The following is a 19,226-nucleotide window of genomic DNA, read 5'->3' as shown; positions in this document are numbered from 1 at the left end:
GGGGCAGGCACTGACATACCACGATAGGGAAATAACCATCTTGAAGCAGATCCCCAAGAAAATTAGAGAAAAAAGGAAAAATTATTTGCAATTGGCGAATAAATTATACCAGAAGGGGGTGTGGTTTAGATGGTTGATGCCTGAAGGTATGCTGATATTCTGGGAGGAGACAAGAATCAGAATTAACACACCCATAGAGGCACAGGCCTTTATGGAAAAAAACAAAACACACCTAGAAAAAACAGAAGATCTTACAACGGATATGCAGGACACGGGAGGGGCCGGAGCTCTGCCAGCGGGGGGAGAAGGGGCAATACCAAGAAAGCTCAGATCACAAAAATGAATAAGAAAATCTCATTGTTATAAACTGACCGAAAGTAGTAATGGAATTATATGTGGATTATATATTACAATGTATAAACTGATTGAAAATACCAATAGAATCAATATGCTGATTATATATGACTATGTATTAATGTTTTATACTCAGATGTATACTACGAGTTTGTAGGGAGGGGGCGCCTGCCACACTTTGCAACTGCCAAAATTTGTATACCTTTCCATTACCTTTTCCCTTATAAATGTTAAAAAAACCAATAATTTTTTTTTTTTAAAAAAGAAAAGAAATATGAGAAACATATCCACAGTCAGGGTATTCTATATATTGTGAAAAGATGGCACTTGGGGTGGGTGGGTGGAAAGATACAAAAGCAATAGCTATGCAAAGGACAACTTCATTCTTCGGGAAAGATCAATAAAAAGTTTCTCCTTTTCTAAATTTATCTTTAGTTGCAAGAAAAAGCAAACGGGTTGTTTGCATCTTCTTTGCTGATTATTGTTTGCAACATCAGATGCTTAAAAATGTAATCGTGTGGAAAAGAACTATCATAACCATGACACTGAATATGTAGTGGTACAGGAAAAAAAATTAAAAAAAATATATACAGAGAACCCTTCATAATGTTCTCGGCCTTTCTTTCCATTTTGATTGTTTACATATTCTGACAACATATACTCATAGTTTGCTGAATTCAGTTGGTTTCTTTGTTTAATCAGAACTTAAGAAGGTTATAGCACAAACCTTTCCTACAGTATTTATTTATATGATATTGAGAGCATAAATAGAATTTGACAATCTTTCTTGGGATTACCACTTAGTATGGGGAAATTACTTTACATATTATCATACACTCACACTACCACAAACCTCCATGTCAGTTTCTTAAACGGTCTGCAGTCCAAGTGGTAAAGTGCCAAAAAAGCCAACACAATTCTAGGTTACATAAATAGAGGGATAGAATCAAGATCACGTTAAGTGTTAATACCGCTTTATAATGCCTTAGTAAGGCCACACTTGGAATACAGCATCCAGTTTTGGTCGTCATTATGTAAAAAAGATGTTGAGACTCAAGAACAGTGGTTCTCAACCTGTGGGTCGGGACCCCTTTGGGGTCTTAGGTGGTCTTCAAAAAAAAAAACATATTTTTGAAAAAATACAGAAAATATAAAATAATTTTATGGTTGGAGTCACCACAACATGAGGAACTGTATTAAAGGGTCGCGGCATTAGGAAGGTTGAGACTCACTGCTCTAGAAAGAGTGCAGAGAAGAGCAACAAAGATGATTAGGAGACAGGAGACTAAAACATGAAGAACGGTTGTAGGAACTGGGTATGTCTAGTTTAATGAAAAGAAGGACTAGGGGAGACATGATAGCAGTGTTCTAATATCTTAGGGGCTGCCATAAAGGAGAGGGGGGTCAACCTATTCTCCAAAGAAGGAAGGACAAGAAGCAATGGGTGGAAACTAATCAAGGAGAGAAGCAACTAAAACTAAGGTGAAATTTCCTGACAGTTACAACAATTAATCAGTGGAACAACTTGCCTCCAGAAGTTGTGAATGTTCCAATACTGGAAGTTTTTAAGAAGATGTTGGATAACCATTTGTTTGAAGTGGTGTAGGGTTTTCTGCCTAAACAGAGGGTTGGACTAGAAGACCTCAAGGTCCTTTCCAACTCTGTTGTTCTATTCTATGTGTAGAAAAAAGCAGCTTTTCTGCTTTAACTGGAAAACAATCTGGACTAAGCTTAGTATGAGGTAAAATAATAATATATTTATAATGCATTGAATATTCATGATTGAAAAAAAAAGTACTGTAGTGCCTTGAAAAAATGCATCTGTTGTCATTTCCTGACTTATCAAATATTAGAATTAAGTTGGATAGGAAAGGGGAAATAAAGAGCTACTTCTCGTGATATTTTCGGTGGTGTTTTATCTGAAATATACTGTTTATGGTATAGCCTAGAGAGTATCTTGTTCAGTCAGGATTTACATATTATTTTTAGGACATAATAGAATGCAGAACCTTTCAGGAATTTTAAACTAACTTCCATGCAGTGCTAGAATTTCAAAGACAGCTTGTTTCCATAAGTCAAGAACAACCAACAATAAAATGACTACCTTGAGGTGGAATTAGGTTTGCATTACATTATACAATTAGTTTTTAAGTATGAGAGTTTTTAGACTCACGTAAGTATCAAAATGCTGTGATTTTTTAAAAATCTATTCCCAACGAAAGAAACTGTTCTTTGCTTCTTTCTCTATAGTGTATTGCATCAAACTAAATCTAATATTTCATTCAGTCTGAGTAGTCAGGAAATACTCAGTTTAAACTTTGCAGTCTTGCAGTCACACAGACAGGCAAGACACCAGAATATAAACTGACAGCAAACAGTATTTTTGTATAAGTATAAGTGTAAGTATAATCTTTATTGTCATTGTACTTATATACAACGAAATTGGTTTTAACCTCACTGGTGCAAAATTATAACAGAAACGAAAAAAGAAAGAAAAAGAAAAAAAAACCTAGCATGTGCATGGAGTGATTGTGATTGTATTTAAAAGTCTCACAGCCCAAGGATAGAAACTATCTTTAAACCTGTTTGTTCGGCTGGCTATACTTTGATGTCTTCTACCTGATGGTAGAAGTGCAAAGAGACACTGACCAGGGTTTGAATCATCTCTGAGTATCTTCCTTACTCTGCTAAAGCAGCAGTGGTGTCAGAGGGCAACCAATGGTTTCTTGTGCCGAATTGATCACTCTCTGTAGTGCCTTCCTGTCCGCAGCTGTTAAGCCAGCATACCATACTGTACTACAGTATGTGAGAAAACTTTCTATGGTGAACCGATAGAAAGAGGTCATGAGCCGTTGTTCCACCTGATTTTTTCACAGGACTCCAAGGAAATGAAGTCTCTGTTGGGCCTTTCCAATCACCAGAGACGTGTTGTTTTTCCAGGTGAGATCTTGACTAATAAGCACTCCCAAGAATTTAAAAGAGGAAACCCTCTCCACACAGCCCCCCTCGATATACAGTGGGGCAGGTTCCTCTCTGTGCTTCTGGAAATCTAGCACCATCTCCTTTGTCTTACTAGTATTTAGATGTAAGTTGTTTCTTGAGCACCATGCGGATACCTTCTGGACTTCTTCCCTGTATGCTGATTCGTCCTCTCCAGTTATGAGACCCAGCACTGTTGTGTCACCTGCAAACTTTATTATGATGTTGGATGGATCAGAGGATATGCAGTCATATGTATACAGCAAGTACAGGTAGGGGCTGAGCACACAGCCCTGAGGGGAGCCTGTCCTGAGCTTCAGCGTGGAAGATGTAAAGGACCCAACCCATTTGGGTCCTTTACATCTTCTGTCAGGAAGTCTTTGATCCATTCAGAAATGAGGGGAGGGAAATTCAGGTCAGTCAACTTTTCAATGAGAATTCCTGGTAAGATGGTGTTAAAGGCTGAGCTATAGTCTATAAAAAGCATTCTGACATAATCCCCAAATTTCTCAAGGTGGCTCAGTGCAATATGTAGAGCAATGGTGATGGTGTCCCGTGTCGAACTGTTGCTTCTATAAGCAAACTGGTGTTGATCAAAATTTGGTGGAAGACAGGACCCAAGGTGTTGTAGAACCAGTCTCTCAAAGCACGTCAGTGCAATGGGTCTATAGTCATTCAAGCTTTTTATGGCTGCTTTCTTCGGAACTGGGATAATTGTGGCTGCTTTCAAGTATGATGGGATTCTAGCCTGTTGCAGGGCGAGGCTAAAAATCTTGTCAGGACCCCTGTTAATTGGTCAGCACAGGTTTTTACCACTTTCCCCAACACCCCGTCTGGATCTGCAGCTTTGTTGGGATCTACAGCCTTCAGCTCAGCTCTCACTTGATGTTCATCCAGGGTGAGTGGCTGGAGGTCAGAGGGTCTTTGGGCTAGAGCCACAGAGACTGATCTTTTGACCTCAAAGTGGGTGAAAAAGCTATTTAGCTCCTCTACTAGCAGGGCATTAGCATTGGCTATTGTTTTTTGTATTGCCCTTATAGTTGGTTAGGTGTTGTAGCCCCTGCGACACCTGTCTTGAGTTTTTATCTTCCAGATACTTATCTACCTTTTGTTTGCATTTCTATTTAGCTGCCTTAATGCCTCTTCTCAAGTTTGCCCTGGCTTCATTGTATTTGTCTTCGTTTCCTGCCTTGAAGTTGGAGTTTCGGGCTCTCAGAAGTGATTGTACCTCTGCTGACATCCAGGGTTTACGATTACTGCAAACTCTGATGCACTTATTCACTGTTACATTGTCTGTGCATGCTTTAATGTATGAGAGTACAGTGTCAGTGAATTCTTGCAGCTCCAAATGTTCAAATATACTCCACTCGGTAATCTCAAAACAGTCTGCAACTGGCAGAGTGCTCCCTCCGGTCAGATTTTGACAGTTTTCAAGACTGGTCATATCCTTTCCTAAGAGGGATATACTTTGGGCACAGTAGCAGAGAGATGTGGTCAGACGTACCCAGATGGGAGAGGGGGATTGATTTATATGCCTGTCTCAAATTTGAGTACATATGGTCTAGAGTATTCTTACCTCTGGTGGTACACTGCACATACTGCACAAACTTAGGGAGAACAGACTTTAGACTGTCTTGATTAAAATCCCCAGCCACGGAAGTTCCGGTTCCGGCGGCGGCGGCGACGGGCAGCTCTTTGCCCGCTCCGGCTCCCCGGTGGGCTTCCCCACTCCTTGGGGGGCACAGGACACCCCGCAGAGGGGTCCTGCCGGAGGGGCGGCATCGCGGAGGTCTCCTGCAGCGGCGGCAGCCGGCGGGGGCTCTCTCGCGCGCCCAAGGCACCGGGGAGCAAGCTCGGAGGGCGCATCGCGTTTCCACGCCTCGCGCCTCGCTACAAGCCGACTGGAGAATGCTACAATTGAAGGAAGCAGCTGCGGTGCGGTGAGGTTGCCTCTCTCTTCATCCCTTACTTTGCATGAAGATTTGATTCAGCTTTTAAAACTTTAAAACAACTTTCGGAGCATTTTGGAGGTGCGGCTGGAGGGAGGGGGGTTTTCCCCCCCCCCTTGGACAAGCGGCAAGAAACAATTTTGCTCTCAGCCCCCGGGGAAGGAGGAGGGGGGAGAGCCAACGAATGAAGCCTCACTTAGGCTGAGATGATTTTCTTTTCAATTTAATTTTACATATTACAATGATTTGAGGACTTTTGGAACTTTTTAAAACTTTGTTACGCCTCTGTGCCCAAAACTGGCAGGGCAAGATGGCACACTTCCGTTGTCTTTATGAACTCTGAAACCTGACTCCACCTTTAAAATTCAGGCTTCCGGTCTTTGTCTCCGTGTCTCCCAGAGGAACCTCTTGTGGATTGGTATTTTTTTAACCTTCTAGGGGAAATTTTCTATCTATTGCCAGACTTATTGGAGAGATTCTCTTCTGCCTGGTTATTCTGCTCCCGGATTCACCTGGCTACCCTTCTTTTCTAATTGCTTACTTCATATTTGGACTGAACTTTTAACGTTATAAAGGATGGCATCTAAAAGACCCCCTCCTGGAAAACCTGGCTTTGCCACTTCTGCTCCAACATCCGCAACATCCAGTCCAGCCACACAGTCAAAGATAACAGAACTGATGCAACATAAGACTACAGAGATGGACTTTCAACAAATGCTTCAACAAATCCTACAGGGCCAGGAGGAAATCAAGAAACAGTTAAGGGAAATGAAAGATGAAATTAAAGAAAATCAAGCCCAAATATATAAGAACTCACAAAGACTGAATCTTGTGGAAGGGGGGGTGGAGGAGGTGAGGGGGGTGGTGGAAGCTGTGCAGAAAGGGAACAAAGATCTTGACATCCAACAGATGAAATTAGAATTTGAGAGAATGTCCTATTATCTTAGATTTCAAAATGTTATAGAGGAAGATGGGGAAAATATAAGGGACATCATGACAAACATTCTGGCTGACTATACACACAAAGAAAAACAACAGATGGGGTGGGATATAGATCTGGTTTATAGAGTGAACTCAGCTTATGCTAGAACACACAATTTACCCAGGGAGGTTCACATTAAATTCCTTAGAAAAACCACAAGAGATGAAATTCTGGGTGTACAAAGGGGGCAAGCATTGACATATCATGATATGGAGATAACCATTCTGAAGCAGATCCCTAAGAAGATTAGAGAAAAAAGAAAAAATTATTCGCAATTAGCGAATAAATTATACCAGAAAGGGGTGTGGTTTAGATGGTTGATGCCTGAAGGTATGCTGATATTCTGGGAGGAGACAAGAATCAGAATTAATTCACCCATAGAGGCGCAGGCCTTTATGGAAAAAAATAAAACACTCCTAGAGAAACCACCAGACACTACAACGGACACGCAGGACACGGGAGGGGCCAGAGCTCTGCCAGTGGAGGGAGATGGGGCAATAGCAAGAAGACTCAGATCACAGAAATAAATATGAAAATCATATTATTATAAATTGACCGAAAGTGAAAATGGAATTATATTTGGATTTTATATTGTAATGTTTAATTTGATTGAATTTAATAATAGAACTAATATGCTGATTATAATCAATTATATACTAATGCATTATATATAAATGTACGCTATGGGTATGGAGGGAGGGGGGCCTCACACACTTTGCAACTGCCAAAATTTGTATACCTGTCCATTTACCCTTTTCCCTATAAATTTTGAAAAACCAATAAAATTTTATTACAAAAAAAAAAAAAAAAAAAAAATCCCCAGCCACGATAAAAATGCCCTCAGGGTAAGTTTGCTGCTGCCTCTTGATGGTGTCATGTAACTTAGAGAGCGCTGTGCTCACATTTGCATCAGGTGGAATACAGACAGCAGTAATAATTATAACAGAAATCTCTCTAGGTAAATAAAATGGCCGACAAATGACAGTTAGTGAATGGCGCTCTGCACGGCTGGAGAGGGGGGTTGTGTGAACGTCTGTTCCGCTCCTGCTCGCATGCCTCCCAGCCTCACAATGCCTTGGCCCAGCTCTCCCTGCAGAGCCAGAGCACTTCTGCTGCCTCCTCTGCCCGCTGCCACCACCACTGCCACCACTGCCGCCATACCAGCATGGCTTTTTGGCGGCTTCCAAACTGAGTCTTCCGGCAGTGGCCGCTCTGGGCATACACTCTATAGTTGTACACTCTGGGAGTATGCTCTGCTGGCAACTGGCCCACAACCATAGAGCGTATGACCGGAGCGGAGGTGCCCTGGCTCTGCAGGGAGAGCTGGGCCAGGGCATCGTGAGGCTGGGAGGTGCGCGAGCAAGAGTGGAACAACTGCTGGAAAGGTGGTTTGCCGGGTGGCTACTTGTGAGCGTGGTTGCTTCATGGCTGCTGTGTTGCACTGCTGTGACAGCGCAACACAGCTGTTCGTCCCTGAGGCTGTGTCCGGCTCTTTGGGAGCCCGCTCACTCAAGAGAGCAGCCACCCAGCAATTCCAAAACAATAAGCCCTCCCCTGATAATAAGGCCCAAGCCATATTTTGTGGGTCAAAAGAAAATAAAACCCTGTCTTATTTTCGGGGAAACACAGTAGTTAGGGTAATGAAACATTCGCAAGAAAACAAGCAAGCTCAAAGAGCACCAAGGACCCCTCAAAAAGACATCTAATACATGAGACTAAGACTACTACAGATCTATACAAAATAGAAAAATGCAGAGGTATCAACCTGCCAATTAAATAAGCATTTTCAAAGGATGGCATTGTAATGTATGAACTGGGAAAGCTCGACCATCAGAAAGACTGAATTAAAAACTACGGCCTTGAATTGTGCTACTGGAAAGAATTTTGGAGAATACTAAACAGCAAAAAAATCAGAAGTATTTTAGAATCTTTTGAATTAATGAAGTTTATAAACTTTATATAGGTATGTTTTCATAACTGGCCTCTATATAACCAAACTATCCTCTTCAGACTTTCTCAAAAGCTTATGCCTGTTTATGTGTTTGAAAAGCTATTACCAGACTCAACTTGAGTCTACCACCATACACTAATATGCTTCTCCTCCTATAATATCTTGAATGACAAGAAGAACAAACAATTCATACAATTTGAAGTAAAATCAGGCTACTCAAGCATTAATAATACAATCAGCATTTAAATATTTTGGATGCACAGTGATAAAAGACATTGAACAACACAATGACAAGAGACATTGGAAATCAGACAACACATTTAATTTTTTTTGTCCTGAAGGTAATAGAAAAAGAAGCTGATCAAAGACAAGTGACTAGATATTATCCTGGAACACACAAGTATTCAGCAGTTTCTGATCAGTTCTGGAGAACCGGTAGCGGAAATTTTGAGTAGTTCAGATAACCGGTTAATACCACTTCTCACTGGCCCCACCCACATCTATTCTCTGCCTCCCGAGTCCCAGCTGATCGGGAGGGAATGGGGCCATTTTACAGTAACCTTCCCCTGGAGTGGGGAGGGAATGGAGATTTTACAGTATCCTTCCCCTGCTACGCCCACCAAGGCACACCATGGCCACCAAGCCATGCCCACAGAACCAGTAGTGAAAATTTTTGAATCACACCACTGACACAAGCATGGACTTACAAGAACGCAATGAAGCTATTATGGACAGGCAAACCTTGCAAAGTATTTACATTTGTTAACAAAGAGTCAGAAGTGACTGAATGAGCCAGAACAATATCAGTCATCTGATATTGTCATGCAAATATAAATATATACTCACAAAATTGATTAATTTGAGATAAAAGAGTCTTGCTAAGACTTGGAAAGTTTTAAAACTCTTTATGATAACAGGAAACACCAAATACATTCTGCACATTGTATACTATTTGTTCCAATATTTGAGCTTGGCTATTGTGTAACGAAAGTGACATTCATGCTTTGAAGCACTAAGATATTTCAATAGAAAAGAGAAAGGCTGTTAGCATTAGAAAGTTTTTGTAGAAAATAGACAATGAATAAAGAATAAAAATGGAGAACAAGATTGCCTGCTTTATACAGTTATTCCTGGTTATTGCCTAAGCAAGAAAGTTCTACAATAAGAACTGGGAACATAGATATAGAATAATAGGGTTGGAAGGATATCGGAGATTTTCTAGTCCGAACCCCTGCCCAAGGCAGGAGATCCTATACCTTTCTGAACTTTCTTTGGGCTTAATAGGATGGATAAACATGATCACAGAAAGAATAACAAATTAGAACAATGGAATTGATCCTCCAGTCTACCCCCCACCCAAGCAAGAGACGCTATACCATTTCAAATAAATGGCTGTTCAATCTCTTCTTTAAAATCTCCAGTGATGGTGCAGATGCAACTTCTGTAGCCAAGTCATTCCAGTGGTTAATTGTTCTAACTGCCAGGAAATTTCCCCTTAGTTCTAGGTTGCTCCTCTGCTTGATTAGTTCCCATTCATGGCTTCTTGTCCTGCCTTCAGATGCTTTAGAGAATAGGCTCTTTGTTTCCATTTCAATGCAATTATTTGTACTAAAAGTATTGCATTGGTTTTCATTTCCGAACTATTTTAATACACGAAAGATCTAGGAGTTCACAAGGAAATATTCAAGGGGAAAAAAAATCCCCAAAGCTATGAACTCCTGGAGAATATTCATTTAAATTGTAGACAATCAAGTAAAAAAATCCAGTGGCAGCAGTAGTGTCTAGCAGTATTTATAAAAATAGCATGTTCTTTCACTAGCTTTTTTAAAAAAAACTGAGCTGAATGCGGTAACACTTTTACCTAAAGATATTACATCTTTTTTCTTTTCTTTTCTTTTCTTTTCTTGCAATGCCATCAGAAACACTAACCAGTTTAATGGCAATAGCAATAGCACTTAGACTTATACACCGCTTTATAGTGCTTTTACAGCCCTCTCTAAGCGGTTTACAGAGCCAGCATATTGCCCCCAACAATCTGGGTCCTCATTTTACCCACCTCAATAGGATGGAAGGCTGACTCAACCTTGAGCCAGTGAGATTTGAACTGTCAAACTGCAGCTAGCAGTCAGCTGAAGTAGGCTGCAGTACTGCACTCTAACCACTGCACTCTAACCACTGTGCCACATATAGCAATATTTTAAAAAAACAAAGAAACACTAATCTACTTTTCATGCTGATCACTTTTATGTATAGATGAGAATTAAATGAATTTTGTTCATACTGAAATAGGTACCAGATTGATATTTGTGAAATTTGTAAATGGGATTTTTACAAAATGACAGTATTGCCGGTATACTATTTACAACATCACAAATGATTAAACTAATTTACCGTATTTATCGGCGTATAACACGCACAGGCGTATAACACGCACCTTCATTTTAAGAGGGAAATTTCAGGGAAAAAATTTAAATTTCAAATAAAGAACTTTGAAGCAAAATAAGGGTAGCTCAGAACTTTTTTTTATTAATATTATTACCACTTATAAGGTAAATAATGTAAAAGGACAGTAAAAGCAACTATGAACACTGCTGCTTTCACTGCTACTATCTTCCACCCTCCCTTCCTCCTTCCCTTCCTTCCTGCCTCCCTTCCAGTTCCCTCCTTCCTCTTTCCTCCTGCCTGCCTGCCTTCTTTCCCTCCTGCTTATCTATGCTTCCTTCCTTCCTTGCACCTCCCTCCCTCCTGCCTGCCTGCCTTCTTTCCTCTTTCCCTATCCTCTTATCCTTCCTTTCTCCCTCCCTCCTTCCCTGCCTTCCTTCCAGTTCCATCCTTCCCTCCTTCCTTTTTTTATTAACTTTTAGTCGGGAGTCCGGGGAGAGGAGAGACGGCTCATCCATTCTCTCCTCCTCTCACCCACACCCCCGCTGTCTAAAGCGCTTCCTTTCGCCCGCCCGAGCTCTTCCGCGGGCGAAAGAAAGCGTTTTAGTCGGGTGTCGGGGAGAGGAGAGACGGCTCATCCATTCTCTTCTCCTCTCGCCCACACCCCGCTGAGTAGCGCTCCGCGATCCTTTTCTGTGCGCCTGGCGTTTAGATAGCTGGATGTTTTAAACGCCAGGCGCACAGAAAAGCAGCTGCTTTTGGGGCGAAGCGCTCCGCAATCCTTTTCTGTGCGCCTGGCGTTTAAAACATCCGGCTATCTATCTAAACGCCAGGCGCACAGAAAAGGATCGCGGAGCGCTTCGCCCCAACAGCAGCTGCTTTTCTGTGCGCCTGGCATTTAAAACATCCGGCTATCTATCTAAACGTCAGGCGCACAGAAAAGGATCGCGGAGCGCTTCGCCCCAAAAGCAGCTGCTTTTCTGTGCGCCTGGCATTTAAAACATCCGGCTATCTATCTAAACGTCAGGCGCACAGAAAAGGATCGCGGAGCGCTTCGCCCCAACAGCAGCTGCTTTTCTGTGCGCCTGGCGTTTAAAACATCCGGCTATCTATCTAAACGGCTGCTGTTGGGGCGAAGCGCTCCGCGATCCTTTTCTGTGTGCCTGGCGTTTAGATAGATAGCCGGATGTTTTAAACGCCAGGCGCACAGAAAAGCAGCTGCTTTTGGGGCGAAGCGCTCCGCGATCCTTTTCTGTGTGCCTGCCGTATATCGCCTGGCGTATATCGGCGTATAACACGCATACATCATTTGCCCCCTATTTTTCGGGGGGGAAAGTGCGTGTTATACGCCGATAAATACGGTAATTTGGAATTTATCCTTTACCAAACCATGCATTTCACTTTGAAGTATGCACTTGAATTTAATTTCTGAAGGTTTACATCAGGATATGGTTTAGTTCAGCACCCTTAAGTGATAAACCGTACTTCATAAAATTGTTTGTTTTTCTATTCATAAGCAAGAAAAGATTCCTCAAAGAAATACATTAAGAATTCTGCTCCATGAGAATGAAAACTATAATGTTCTAAAAACCATTAGAATGATGCTGGGTGCCTTTATTTTTTGCTGAAAAAAACAAACAGCAAAGCATCCTACAATCTCAGATTTGCCACTGAAGTTAGCTATTCACTAAATAACTATTATCTAAAGCCCTTTTCCTTTCATCCCTGGAGATAGTGGAGGGGATGAGAGTTCTGCAAGGAGATACGCTTACCATACACTCAATTACTTACTGAATCATTTAAGTTGCTTCCGTGATTTCACATTCTGGCAGCGTCTTTACACACAGTGTGTTATTCATCCCAATAGGACTGACTTCCAGTAAAATAATACAAAATCATATAACAAAGAAATATTATGGACTTCAATGTGACAAAGTCCCTAAATTCTGGAAGGTCTGAGAAAGGTAAAAAAGTGAGTCTCTTCAGTATTTGTTAAGAGAAGGAGACCATAAAGGTTTTCCTCACACATATGTGCTAGTCGTTCCCTACTCTAGGTGGCAGTGCTCATCTCCGTTTCAAAGCCGAAGAGCCAGCGCTGTCCTAAGACCTCTCCATGATCATGTGGCCAGCATGACTAAATGCCGAAGGGACACAGAATGCTGTTACCTTCCCGCCAAACTGGTCCTTATTTTTCTACTTGCATTTTTTATGCGCTTTCAAACTGTTAGGTTGGCAGAAGCTGGGACAAGTAACGGGAGCTCAATCTGTTACGCGGCACTAGGGATTCGAACGACTAAACTGCCGACCTTTCTGAAAATCTGATTACTCTAATTTGATTAATTAAATATTTTTTCTGAAAATCTAATTAATCTAATTTGATTATTGAAATAAGTTTGATTAATCTAAGGATAAAGGATTCGAACCGCCAAGCTGCCAACTTTTCCGATCGACAAGCTCAACGTCTTAGCCACTGAGCCATTGCACCCCCTTCTAGTAAAAATAATACAAAATCATATAACAAAGAAATATTATGGAATCCAAAGTGGCATGCTCCCTAAATTCTAGAAGGCTTGAGAAAGGGGGAAAAACGAGTCTCTTTTCAGTATTTGTTAACAGAAGGAGACTATAAAAAGGCCATAAAAATCTACCTATGTCATATTTGCTAATAAAACTTGAAAAGCTATGGTGATGGTATATTCTTTATTGCACCCATTCCCCATTCACTCAAAAGTATTTGGCATCTCCTTCAAGAAAACCGTCTCTCTCTCTCTCACACACACACACGCGCCCAGCAGCCACCAAGGAGATAACCTTTCCTGTCACTTCATTTCCTTGCTCAGAGAGAGCGCTGCTTATTGATACCTCTCTGTCATGACATAGCTGTGGCCTATTTGCTTATACGGGAAAGCTTCTGCATAACTGCAGTAGGCTAAAAGTCTACTTTTATTATTAACTGACAATCAGACACTAAATACATAAAAGACACATCCCTGTTTGCACATAGGAATCAAGCCAAGGGAAACTGACACATTCTATGCTAATGGTATTTTCTAACAATAGAATCCCTTACGCCATCAGGCTTGACATTTTGGGCTTGGACAACCTGGAACTGCATCGCCTACGGTCTGACCTAAGCGTAGTACACAAAATTATCTGCTATAATAAGGGGGGGAGAGGAGCTGATGTCGCGATGACACGACGTGCAATCTTGGAGCTCCAAGATCGCAGTCGATATTTCTGCCACTGGACGGTCCATTTGGACCTAAACCATCCCGCAGAAATGGTGATAGTGAAGACTACATCCTGCTGATCTCAGGGACACCGCAAAGTCCCTGATTGATCCAGGAGAAATTCTTATTTCTGATGGCAAAAATGTAGCCATTGAAGCTGCTGAAGTTGGGACAGCTCTGGAACGGAAAGAAAGCGGAAAGAAAATGTGTGTCAAATTGGTGAGGAAATTTTCTTATTAGAAAAGAGACTACCCCCCAAAAAATCAAACCTAATTAAAATTGAAGACACAAGAGAGTAAGCGGCAAAATTAAGCTACATTAAACTTAGTTTGTTATTTTTTTTTAATGGATGGAATTTTTGCAAATGTTCCCTACTTTTTAAACTGAATGGATTAGTTTTTCTTCTACTACTTTTTCTTCTTTCTTATACCTATGGATTTTTTTATAATGCTTGATTGGATTGGTTTTTTTCTCCATTTAAAATTCATACAAGACTTACTGTTAGATATTAGCATATATCGCAGTAAGTCTCCTCTCTGGTCCGCCGCTACGGCGGGAAACAGGTATCGTTCTGATTGGTCGAGAGGCGTACCCGATTCCTATAAAAGGGGAACCCTCCGACCACAGAGCAAGCTGGATCACTACTACTACTAATAAAGAGCTGATAAGTCACTACGTGTCTGGAGTCTGTTCTCTCGTTGCCCAAATCTAACACTTACCAAGAAAGTAATCAGAATACTAATGCTACAAATGGCAAAAGACATAAGACTGCACTATTACTGGAAAGATACAGGTTGATGTAATGAAAGTGTATAATAAAAATTGTTAAACTTAGCTAAATTTAGAGTATTATGTATAAAATGAAAGTGATAATAGTTATAGTCAAATAAATGATTAATAATGATAATAATGCATATATACATACATACATACATACATACACACACACATATGTGTGTGTGTGTGTGTGTGTATGTTGTATTTGTGCTGATAAATAAATAAAGGGAGACTAGTATAGATGTTGTATGTAACATATATATGTTGTATTTGTGCTGATAAATAAACAAAGGGAGACTAATATAGATCCATTTCAAGCTATTTAGCTCTCATCAGCTAGCCATACCCTTACTGGGATTTGAACCTGGGCTGTATTACATATTAGGCAGTTATATTAGCCACTAAGGCATAGGCTCTCCTCCTTATCAGCTGAGCCAGGGAAATAGGTATGTATTTGTGTTACAACCCCTGGTAGTGAGCTCCCTCCCATATTTGGGCATACCAGGGGTTGTAACACACACACATACATACATACATACATACATACTAGTTTGACAATATGAAATTTTATATAAATTACAAATGGAGACTATGAGAGGAGGTTTAAAAGTTTTGTTATTAAATATAATCAATTTTTATTTAGAAGATGTTATAAAGATGTAATGCTATTGGATGTTTTTAGGAAGATCTAATGGAATGCCATTATATAATTTTACTTTAGATTTAGAATATTTCATATAAAAGGATGTAAAAGCAACTATAGTCAAATGAAGGTTGAGGTACAATAATAGTAATATATATAAATATATTTGATTTAAAAATATGTGATTTGATATGACTTGCAAGTGATGACTACGGAAGGGATGCACAGAAATGTTGTAACCAACTGACACACTTTCTATAATTTGTAATGGAAGATGCTTTTATGTTTTTGTTCTGTCCGTTTGTGTTTGTTCAAAAAAAATTTAAAAATGTTTTTTTTAAAAAAATATCTGCTATAATGTCCTACCTGTCAACGACTACTTCAGCTTCATTCTCAATAATACACAGGCAAACAATTGATACAAACTCAAGATAAACAGCTCCAAACGTGATTGCAGAAAATACGACTTCAGCAACAGTCAACGCCTGGAATGCTCCACCTGACTCAATTGTTACATCCTCTAACCCTCACAGCTTCAACCTTAAATTGTCTACCGTGGACCTCACCCCATTCCTAAGAGGTCCGTAAAGGGGATGTACATAAGCGCACCAGCGTGCCTACTATCCCTGTCCTACTGTCCCCATTTATTTGTACCAATTTCCCTGTTCATATCCATGTTTATACTTATACCTGTTGTACATATTCAACCAACTAACTAAATAAATAAAAATACAAATTCCAAAAGTGGCACTTATTTGTGATTAGCTAATTTTTGAACAAGGCTAAGACTTAAATTGTATTGGCTATATTTAAATTCATCTATGGAGAAAGGAAGTGTAATAGAAAACCATAATAGAACTGCCCCCTACTAAAAGTGAGGCTAGACTCCTCTATAATGGACTTTGGATGTTTTTAAAGACCAAACTTCAGCTCAATTGTTTCCTAACTCTAGTATCTAGAATACTTTAAGAAATAATGTCAAGTGGCATCATTGGGGAATTTATACATGCCAACAATGTATTTTTATACTGGAAGCTGTGGCTATGATCCATTTCACTTTATTCTGAACCATGTACAATGGAAGGAGTGTTGGATGTAATTTTACAAATTGGCAGGGTATTAGAATCACTCAGCAATTTGTGTGTGTGTGCGTGTGCGTGTGTGTGTGTGTGTGTGTGTGTGTGTAGAAAATGATAACTATAAAACATGGAAAAGCTTAAAAGACAACCATACTGGGAAATATAAGATTATTGTATGTCAAATCTATGGCCACTGTTATAAAAAGTTGAACAAAATTATTTTGAAAAAAAAACATTGATTAAAATTAGCTAATATATGCAGAGAAAAATGATGTTTAAATGACGGTGAAGTCGTTACACATGATTATAGGTACTGCAGCATATAAATTGCAAAAATGTAGAAAAAGTTGTATTTGAGTCATCCATATATAATAGTAATAGGAAGAGAGAGGTATGAGAGGTTGTGTAAGAGGACAGATCTTTCAAAAAAGAATGTGAACCAGATATAAAATGTGGGTAATGACTTTGACATAGGTGTCTTCAGGAGAGGGAGGTATAAAGAGGGCAAATCTTGAAACATACATTGTGACATCATGAAAAGATGAACTTGTATCATGATGTTATAATCCACTTTGAACTTTGAAGATCAGAAGTCTTCAGAAAGCACTGAATAATATACTGTGTGAAACAATGAATAACCACTGACATTTCTCTAGCCATACTGTTTGCTTTTTCATGTGGCGTTACCTGAAAATTATTTCACCAATAAAGACCAGCTATGAAAACCCATACTCTATGAAATAAAGTACCATTTGATTGAGCCTAGGATTTAAATATGCAATGGGAATTGGGGCAGTCAAAAGAAAAAACATGCAAACTTCAGATTTATTCTTACCATTCAATCTCTAAGAGTGCTCAACTCTGTTTAATGTCTGATATAAAATGTTTGAGGTTGGAATGTCAAAAAACTCCAGTCTCATATCTATCTCACTATAAACATGTTAGGCATAATATAAAAATATATGTTATGCTGGGATCATAATTGTCAGGGACAAGATGAGGCCAAAGCATTGATGTGAAGATTTTTTCGTTTGTAATACACTATATTTTAGAGTGATTTGCTGGGTTGAAACCCTAATTTATTTCCCTTATAGTTCAGAAACCTGCTGTAGGAACTGAGGGCTGCCTCTCTTTAATTTTGATCTGTGGGCTGTCAGACTGCTAAATGTGATGTAACATCATAAATATGTAGTAAGATAGACTTGCAAGGCTGGTGCAACATGTTCATATTCGTGTAATATATTATAATGTAATGTTACACACACATATATAGAGAGGATTGTGTGTTGTCAGTATGATTTATTGAGTGAGGGATTTTCTTTCTTTCACTGTGAGTTATTGATATGCATTTATGTTGGGGGGGGGGTGCACGAAGGGAGGCTCAGCCAATCTCATTGTGCACATGTTGCGCATTGACAATAAAGGTTGAATTGAATAGAATATTGGTTTTATTTTTATTCATGGGCCTTCACTCTGCTCAAGCAATTCCTCATGCATCCTGTAGCTGCAGAGCTCCCAGGCAGCCATCTTGTCTTCTTCCCCCTTGCTGCCCAGCGTTGCTGTTTGATTGGCAGTTAGATCATCCTGATGATGAGGGAGGGCCAAGAAAGGAGGGGGAGGAAGGTGTACCAGTATTTGCAATATGCTCAGGTAAGTCTGCAGTCTACCTTTCCATCTGCACCATGCTTAATGTTCGCAGGAAATGTGAGATGATAGTCTCACCAGGATTCTCAAGTAATTATTTTGATAAATATGATACAGTTTTGATCTAAACACAACTGAAAATGAATTCTTGAATGCTCAACAAATATAATCATAGGATATCCTTCTCCTGCCTCTTCAATTGATCTTTAATATCCAGTTTTAGTACACTATACACAGCTCTTACTTTACTTTCTGAAGATGGCATCTACATTTTCAAGAGAAAAGTGAATGTATCATAGTACAGCTTTGGTATAAATAGCATTCAACACAAACAACCTTACTTGTTTAAGTTTCTTTAGATCTTCATCAAGTTCCAGGTTGTCTAGAATAACAGCAACGAACAAGCTCAGCAGAATCTACAAAATTAAAAAAAAAAGCAGAACTGAAAACTTAATATTTTTAAAATAAATTAACATCCTTTTAGTGAAGTAAATATGAAGAAAAAGTCCAAAATGGAAGAGAGATATAGTTGTAGACTATTTGGATTTCTGGGTAGGGATTTTATGGATTGCTTATGTATATACAAACATGTAGAACATAGTACTTAAGTACATGCACTTATGTTGCTCAATACTAGTTCAACCCTCGTTCAGCCACTGCTCCAGCTAAAAACCTAATGAAAAGCTGTTCCAAGATTTGATCAAAGAATTGTGCCTTGGGTGCAAAATACCGTGTAGTTTAGGGTGATTGTTTCCCATTTCTATGGCTGAGAACGACAGGCATAGAAGGAAGATTTTTACTGAATGTCAAAAACAAGTCTAGAGCATTATCACAAAAGAACAGTTAAACCTTAGCTTATTATTTGACTTCACCATCCTCTTTTGAGATTTAATAATAGATTTCACTCCTAACACAGTTTTTGCTTTTCAAATGTAACTTCTATCTTAGCCTCTGCTGTGAAAACTATTCATTTCTCTCAGCTCTCTACAGAATCTGTTTCCAAGTGCATACAATTAGCACTTTTGAACATTACCCGCCTTCTCGTTCTGAGTTCTGAAAGTTATCATTTGCTGCAATGTTTTCCTGCTGTTTTATTGCTTGTGTTCCCTGTCACTATTTCCTAGAGCTTTTTCTTTTGTCATGGTTACTGAAGTTTTACAGGACTCCTAAATAACTATTAATCATGACAGGCGCTTTTGTTAAAAGGATAACAACATTGTCGGGCCATCCTGATGCAAGTTCTGTCCCTTTCATAT

The 19,226-nt window shown here is 39.6% G+C and overlaps 1 protein-coding gene across 1 annotated transcript in view; it reads right to left on the bottom strand.

The window, feature by feature from the left end:
• The window catches only part of NALCN (sodium leak channel, non-selective), a 278,856-nt gene that overhangs the window by 63,337 nt on the left and 196,293 nt on the right, over positions 1-19,226 (bottom strand). Inside the window, exon 15 of the mRNA XM_081948163.1 lies at positions 18,312-18,386. Within this exon, the coding sequence (XP_081804289.1) occupies positions 18,312-18,386 (75 nt within the window). The remainder of the gene's footprint in view (positions 1-18,311; positions 18,387-19,226) is intronic.

The sequence above is a fragment of the Natrix helvetica genome, assembly GCF_964273705.1.
Source record: "Natrix helvetica genome assembly, chromosome: 3".
NCBI classification, from domain to species: domain Eukaryota; kingdom Metazoa; phylum Chordata; class Lepidosauria; order Squamata; family Natricidae; genus Natrix; species Natrix helvetica.
The sequence above is the reverse complement of the archived record's forward strand: the minus strand, read 5'-3'. Positions and strand labels throughout refer to the sequence as shown.